This window comes from Tasmannia lanceolata, unplaced genomic scaffold (genome assembly GCF_043159265.1).
Source record: "Tasmannia lanceolata isolate RefF3 unplaced genomic scaffold, GAP_Taslan_0.1 ptg000008l, whole genome shotgun sequence".
In the NCBI taxonomy this organism is placed as follows: Eukaryota; Viridiplantae; Streptophyta; class Magnoliopsida; order Canellales; family Winteraceae; genus Tasmannia; species Tasmannia lanceolata.
This window is the reverse complement of record NW_027518685.1, coordinates 1,459,886-1,468,125: the sequence shown is the minus strand read 5'-3', so window position 1 is coordinate 1,468,125 and position 8,240 is coordinate 1,459,886. Positions and strand designations below refer to the sequence as shown.

Sequence of the window (8,240 nt, the reverse complement as noted above, 5' to 3'; positions counted from 1 at the left end):
GATAGGGGCCGTTGATCTGCGAGGTTGCCTTCATCACCCTTATTAGGAAGGGGACTAATAGGGAGAGGAATCATACTCCATCAACAGAGAACTAAACACTAGCCATGAACTTAAAAACAGAAGGGGGTGACTCAGGAATAAAAGTGGGCTAGTATATCATTTCGAAAGAGAAAAGCGTGCGCTGCTGAGCTTCCCTGCGCTTTAGTGGCTTATATAGCCTCCCATTGGTTCGTATAGCGGGTCCACCTATGTGGGTCCACAAAAAGTGACGAATCGGAGGCTTTATAAGCCACTAAAGCGTCGGAGGGTTCCCCCGGAGTTCCGACTCTGGTCGGTCCCTAACCTGTTGTCTGTGGCGTAGGTCGAAGGTTGACAGCAAGCCGGATTGACACTAATGAATTACAATTCAATGGATTACCTTGCCGCACATTTAACTAATCAGTGAGAGTTCACACAAAACTCTGTTTAAGTTTTCCCAAGTCGACTTGATTTAAACTTGGCCAAGAACTCATTCGAGTCTGAGTTTCACTCCACGAAGTAAAACTAAAACACTATTTGATTTTCTTTAGTAATTAAAAGCATAATTTCAAAACTCTCCAATGTTATTGTCGACTTCTTTTTACCTTGGCCCTTATAGAGCCAAAATCCATACTCTCTCTCGAGTTACTTACGACCGCATCAAATGAGTAGTGGCCCAGCCAACTGAGTACTCGCTCATACTATTCAATAAATTGACTAAGATTTGTTGTGGCTGTTTTTTAGCTCAAAGCCAGATTTTAAAACTGTTGGTGAGATTTAGCTTGTCCAAGGACTTCTTTTGGCTGACAATCAATGCGTATGGGCATGCCAGAACCAATCACGGTTCCACATCTTTGGCCAATTTCGAGTTTTCGACTCCAAGCACCAAACCAACCATGTGATCACTTAGAACCGAGGTTCATCATTTGCTGACTTGGTCACTTGTCTGAATCAAGTGATTATGGAGGTCTGGGTTTCCCTCCTTTGACTCCAAGTAAGTTTGCAGGACAAATGTTTTAATAGAGGTAGAACGTAGGCTTAGGTCATTGGAATAGGTAAGAAAAAGCAAATTTTGCTGGAAATGTAAATTGTTCTAGAAAGGTAAAGTTGTCGAACACGTAAAGCCGTAAAGGTTATAAGTGTGTGAGGAAGAGTAAGATGCTGAAAATGTAAATTGCATTGAAATGTAAACAAACGAGGAAATGTAAATAACGGGTGGGATCTCTGGGGCTACGTAGGAGAAGTACAAGGAAAAAATAAAAAGAAAAACAATCTTGTGATTGAGTATTGTGTTCATTGAAGTATCCGGAGCTTCTCATATAGGAAACATGTAATGTCTCATAACCTCACCTCTTCAGAGTCCATCGAAGAGTTTCTCATATAGTGGCATCATACATAATTATTGCTTGGAACTGCCAACTTATGTACAACTCATCATTCGAAAGCTTTGCTTATCCATCCTTGTGCACTATACAGTTCTCCTCCGAGTGCTACTTCCTTCCACGGTTGGATCATATCGTATAAGTACATCTGTTGCTTTCGAATCTCCACCCAGTTCCCATCAAACAGAAATACTTAGAAAAAGTCAAACTCCATCAATCATTCATCTAAGACAAGTTCTAATCTGAAGTCCGAGTTTTATACTCTAATATTATTTCTGCGAGGTTAGAGTGAAGCACCGGTAGCCGAAAGCATCACTAGCTTATGCTCTAACCCGTGTCGCATGGGGCACCTATTTCTTCATATTTGGGCTCCTATTAAGTCTCTTTCTCTGCGTTACAGCTGATAAAACAAACGGTTGCCTGTTTTGTCTCTGTACTACGTAGGAAATAACGGCATTCACAACCGAGTCACGAAAGTACAACCTAGTCATGGGAAGTGGCGGAGCAAGGATTTATACATAAGGAGGGCAGATCCCTAGCAAATCCCATTTATAATAATATTATACGCCGAAACCTAGATTTTAAGCTAAAAAAATTGAATTTTAAGCAAATCACTTTTACGTAGTATAAATTTATAAAATTATATGCAAAAACTTGGATTTAATCAGCCAAAATTGTGATTTTATAATCTTGGATTATAAAATCCAGGTTCTAGTTGATAAAATTCAAGATTAAAATTGATTATTTTCTCGAAATGCGATTCGTGGCAATATCCCCTCTCAGGTTGGAGTCACTCTATAGAATGGTGGGGAGATTTTATACTGTGTAAGCCCTTATAGTCCCTTATTTTTTAAAAATTGCTGGACGGCCTGCAGTATGGCGTGATCCAAACAGTCCATATGATGGGCCATAATGTAAATAGGTTGTGCTATGGAAATGATTTTTGGGGCACAACCTATTTACCTAATGGCCTTTCCATATGGACGGTTTGGATCATCCTATAGTGTGGTCCGTATAGTACTTTCTGAAAAATAAGGGACTATAAGGGCTTACACCATATAAAATCTCCTCTTTTCAACGATTCAAAACTAACAGCAGTGGTCCCCACATGGAAAAATAATATCACCCGATTCCTTCTTTCCCTTAATCCCTTTGCCTTTATTTTTGGAGTAGTTACAGCAGTACCTTTGCTAGGTAAGCAACATTATCTTCCAAAAAGAACTTTCCTTTTTTGGGTTGGTTGTTGACCAACTTCATCCCTCAAGTTACATTGTGCATAGGTAGCTTTAGCTTTGAGCCTTAGAAGAACTTGGCGAGCGAGTTGCTTTTTCGGATTTTCTTTTAAAAAGAAGTAACCTTTACCCGGTATTCCACTGCCAAGTGGCAAGGTTCTATTGGAAGTTTTTTCCCAACTCAATAAAGCAAACTTCCCCCCTTATGCAACAAGTAGCTCCGCCCCTGGTCATGGGGAAGTACAAAGGCATTTCTCTTTTCGGATTGTAATGTAAATATGTAATCACCCTACATATTCCGAGCATTTCTATTTTTTGCAATCGTACTTGCGTCTTCACACCCTATTGCAACAATAAAGCAAACCATCTAGTCAATTCACCGGAAGTATTCATTATCCTTTTGATCGCCTGGTAAAATTAATTCATGAGCATAGCTCGAACCAACAACTTTCTAATGTAGCATCACAGAAATCTTCAATCCATCCGTGCTCTGCTTAGGGAAGGAAAGATATAACAAGGATACATTCAATTTTGTTGCTTCCTTGACTAGAAAACCGTGTGATAGAAATGAAAATGAAAAAAGAAAGAGAACGATCCTGATAAAAGAACAACACTGGAATCCTTCTCTTTTTATTAGCACAAAAAGAGTATACAAAACCAAATTTTACATATGTTCCCTAACAAAAGGAAGGAGAGATCACCTTCCAACAGAATTTCAGAATTTCTATCTGGATACAACAGGTACACATACACAACAAAGAGCCATGCAATCTTCAATGACTGAATTGAAGAATGGCTCTAACGTGAAATATACAGATATGGATTAAATGGTCACTAAATCTCAATCATGACCAGAGTACCCATGACAAAAAATAAGAATGTAACAATGCATCAGAAAAACATTTACAAAATACCTACAGATATACTTCTAAGCTCATATCTCCATCTCAGAGAATAATCCTTTCCTCGTCAAGGACTCTTCAGGGGAAGGGAACAGAATCACAGCAAGATCCACAAGCTTTTTCCTGCAAACCCGGGTCCTTGTTCGCCTTGGAGCATTCGGAGCCTCACGACTATCAAACTTGCTCGAATCCTCTGAATCAGAGAATGTTCTCACAGCGGGAATTTTCTTCGAAGGGGTGTTGAAAGCGAAATGGGATTGCTTCGCAGTCAATGTCTGTTAAATCCAACATTCATATTAGTACCAAAAATTGAAAAAAAAAAAAAAAAAACGAAAAACAAATTAATTGAACTAGTTTTTAAAGATTATAAACTTACAGCTTCTTTAATTGTCTTAGATACTTGAACAAGGTGCTTTAGGTCATCATGATCCACACCACATAATATACGGATCTGCAAATTAGAAACAAAACCAATATCATGTAAGATTCAAATATTCGAACAAAGTGCTAAGAAATCCTGCATATTAGTTCATGGGTTTGGATAATTACCAGGATGTCCTGCGATAAGGCCTCAAGATATGATCTTTTGGATTTCAATCTATTGGAATTAGAACAATTTCTAACATGACGCTTTCTCAATGGAGAATTGAGAGGAGAACCGAGAGGCAAACCCTCCAAACAGTTGGAAATGACGACTCTTTTCCTCCCTATCGTTCGCGTGCAGTTGCCAAATCCTAATGCTTTTGCACTTGAATTTCCAAACCCCAATTCAGCACAATAGGTCTTTCCAAGTGTCATTACTTTGATGTTCTTGAAGTTCTAATGGAATAATCTCCACAGTAAATCCCAGAAAGCTAGTACTTTCACAAAATGGAAGATGGTATTCCTCGCTCTGTAATTATACAAGAAATTTGAGAGGATAAGAAACAGAGAAGTAGAAGTTAAAGACAAAATGGAAAGATCTAAATTGCTATTAAGAAAAGAAAATCCCTGGTTTCAATAAATCAAAGGAAAGCCCAAATTTATAGAGCTCATTATCACGACAAGCAAGATAGCGGAAAACCCGCTTAAAAATAAGAAAGAAAAAAGAAAATACAACGAATATGACCTTAAATCTTCTGAAATGTCATATTTAAAAATCAATGGCAAGTCAAAATCGTAACATTTCCCGAGATGAATAAAAACCGATCAAGATTTCTAGGAAAAGAAAAACACAAAACACCTGCAACTTACAAAACTAAATATCATTCCACATTGGGAAAAAAGCCTTTCTCCTCAGATCCTTGAAGAAAAGTTAGACAGAAAAGCTTTCGTTGGCCAATGAAATTCTGAAAGAATCAGAAAAATAAAAACGAACAAACCTAGACCTAATTGTAGAGAAAAAAACAAAAAAACAAAGTCTTTCCAATCTCAAACCCTAATTTTTCAAGAACAGAAAAAAAAAAAAAAAAAAAACCCTAGATCAACTACATTCCTTCATAAATAAACGAAGCATTTACGAAGAAAACTAAAAACGGTACCAAAACCCAAAATCACAAACGAGAAACGAGAAAACCCCCAAATCACCGATTCAATCCCTATAAAATTTCAATGCCTGAAAAAGAACTACATTTCTCCCAATTAAAGCACCATTTCACACAAAAACAGGGTAGAATCGCACCTTTTTAACCTGAAGAACTCCGGATCTCCAAACCAAATCCTAGAAAATCTCAGTGTCGGAATGTACAACCCTAAAATCTTTTTTCAAAAGAACTTCGGCGAGAAGATGAACACAATAACCACAAGGTCTCAGTAATAACCGTCCCTGCCCTAATTTTATAGACGAGTTAAAGCAGTAACAAAATATTTCTTTTTTTAAAAAGTACGAATTTTTATTAATGGCCACGTTTTAGTATTCCCACGCCTCTTTTATTTCCATTGGCTCCAACAGATTATAATAGCAGTACGAACCAATGGAAAAGGATAGTTTGCACGAGAAGCCCAATCTGGGCCCACCAAGATGATATAAGCATGACCTGGACCATTCATATGGCAGACTGTAAAAATGGGTGCCAGTATCAAAAAAGCAGGCGGTACTTTTATAAAAAGTGGGGTTTTCCCGGAAGGATCCGGAGAAGCCTCCATACTTCGTCTATTTTCCCACCATTAACAATTTGCCAGGTGGCAAACATCGGCGGGACCAATATCGTTTTCTTTAATCTAGACGGTCCAAGTCAGTTCCAGGTCACAGGTAGTTTGGCTAAAAAATAGCCGTTGAGTGGGAAAGAACACGTGGCATTTGTTTAGAGGATTTTATTCTAAATGTGAACGTGGCGGCTTGGTCGATCTTGGACGGCTATGTCGGTCAGCTTGAGAAACACACCGCGTTTTTTGTAGCTTGAAGTTCAATTCGGTGGTACGCGGACTACCGGAAAGTATGGTGTTGTGTGTTATTGGGGATGGGTGGTCTATTTGTTGGAGAAGCCCGCGCACCACTGAAGGAATATACCTTTGTTTTATGGGTAGGATATCTATAGGAAGAGTCGAGAACGCGTGTTTGACTCGACAAGCTTGAAGAAGAAGCTCGTTCTAGATGAGTTGTCAACACCGTTGATTTGGTGGGCCACCAAATTCATGAAAATGACAGCTGGACGTTGGGGGATTGCATGATCTGGCGATAATGTCCTATGCACTACTGGGCCCCACCAAGCCATACTAAGTTTTTGTTTTTTTTGGCTTGGGGTGGGATTTCAGTGAAATATCCACCTCTTCAGACAATCTAAACCATTCATTTGTTGGACCCCACAGTAGATAGGCTGTTCACCAAAAATCTTCTCCAAAGGATGATCCTATGCACTACTGGGCCCCCCACCAAACCAAAAATGTCCTATGCACTACAGGGCCCTACCAAACCATACTGAGTTTTTGTTTTTTTTGGCTTGGGGTGGGATTTCAGTGAAATATCCACCTCTTCAGACAATCTAAACCATCCATTTGTTGGACCCCACAGTAGATAGGCTGTTCACCAAAAATCTTCTCCAAAAGATGATCCTAACCTTTCGATTTTATGATAGCTTTATTTTTTAAACCATCTGAACTGTTCATTTTATACCAAAATGTATTAGAGGGTTAAGATCATCCTGTGAAGAAATATTTCTATAACATGGGTGTTATGTGCACCCCCAATGCTATTTAACACGTTACAAACATATTTATGTATCTAGGCGGCTCTGCTTTTAATTGCTCACTCTGCGAGAAAATCCGCGTTCCGTCCCCTCCCTGTTGACTACGTACACCACCAATCTACGAGAGTGCGAGGTGAATCCATGCAAATGGAAATAAACCAAGTTTAACGAGACAGTTCAGATTGACCGCATGCTAGGCTACCAAAGATGAGTCGCAAGGACATTTAACAAGAAAGTCAAGATTGACCTAGAAGGGGTATGTTAAATTTAAAGGAGGAATAGGCTATCTATATTTGACCCAAGAGGCGAGGTTAATTGAAATTGTAGTGGTTCCTACTTCATCAAATAGGCGAGGTTAATTGGAATTGTAGTGGTTCCTACTTCATCAGATAGGCCTTACTAGCTAGGGGATGAACACACCAAGTTGGAACAAGTCAAGAAGTTCCAAGTTTAACATGATGACTCTAAGGCCTCCATTGGCTGCCTGCATATCTAGAAATTTACCCAAAAAGAAACATCATTAATTTGAAAACTATTTAAGCCATGGAATGCCTTTAAAAAAAAAAAAAGGTTTTGAGCCCAATCCCAAATCTTATCCAAAAAAGTCCTTCCTCTAACATCTTCCCAGGCCCATTTCAATATTTCATGGTGGTTTTTATTTTCCTCTAAAAAAGGGGAGTAAACAAAGGTCACAACTTTGTAAGTAGGGCTGGCAATTTTCACCAGGGAAAGCGGGGATCCGCTCCCCCCCCCCCCCACCCGCCCCGCTTGGGGAGGGGATTCCTTGATTTGAGCGGGAAAGGGGAAGGGGATTTAAAAAATTCCCCGGTGCGGGGAAGGGGAGGAGAAGCGGATGGAGTTGGCCCTGCTCTGGCCTCATTAATGCCATTTTTTTCTTGTATTTTTTTAAGTGTTTTTATTTTTGGGAAAACTACTAGAAACCCCTTGGATCGAAACATATCTACAAGATTCCCCCAAAATTTTCATAATTTCCATTAGTACAATTTTGTCCCTGAAATAGCTTTTTATGTTTTCTTTTACCCATAATACATTGGGCATTCTCCCTCATTATATTAGTATACTAGCAAAAAACCCCGTGCGATGCACGGGCCGACAAAGAATTGTACAGTCCACATCATAGGTTGATCTAAACCGTCCATGTGATGGAACACAACATAAATAGGTTGTGCCCGTAAAATAATTTCCATAGGCTGATCCTAGCCCTCCAATCTATAGAGGTTTCCATAATTGTTGTTCCTCTTAAGGTGCCCAAAATTCGTCAATATTTTTACACGTGTCTTGCATTCGTAATATCAAACTTTCCGTAATTTGACCCGCATATAGTGAATAAGGAAAAATAGTTTTTTCGTCATCGTTAGGGGTGCAACTTGGGTCTCAACCCGACCCAACCCGAGGAACCCATATTTTCCAACCCGACCCGATTTCAACCCGACCCAACCCGATTTCCAATTTGGGTTGGGTTGGGTTGGGTTGACCTGATTTGACATGGTACCAATTGTTGACCACCTCAACTCAAGCCAG

The 8,240-nt window shown here is 39.4% G+C and overlaps 1 protein-coding gene across 1 annotated transcript; it reads right to left on the bottom strand.

Moving 5' to 3' along the window:
* Positions 1–3,229: 3,229 nt before the first annotated feature.
* On the bottom strand, positions 3,230–5,353 carry LOC143882512 (F-box protein At4g05010-like). Its single transcript, XM_077385994.1, has 4 exons — positions 5,195–5,353; positions 4,084–4,426; positions 3,911–3,985; positions 3,230–3,809 (listed from the first exon to the last, which is right to left on the bottom strand). Exons 2-4 carry the CDS (start codon positions 4,330–4,332, stop codon positions 3,567–3,569), a joined length of 567 nt encoding a protein of 188 aa, XP_077242109.1. The 5' UTR covers positions 4,333–4,426; positions 5,195–5,353; the 3' UTR covers positions 3,230–3,566.
* Between the last annotated feature and the right edge of the window lie 2,887 nt (positions 5,354–8,240).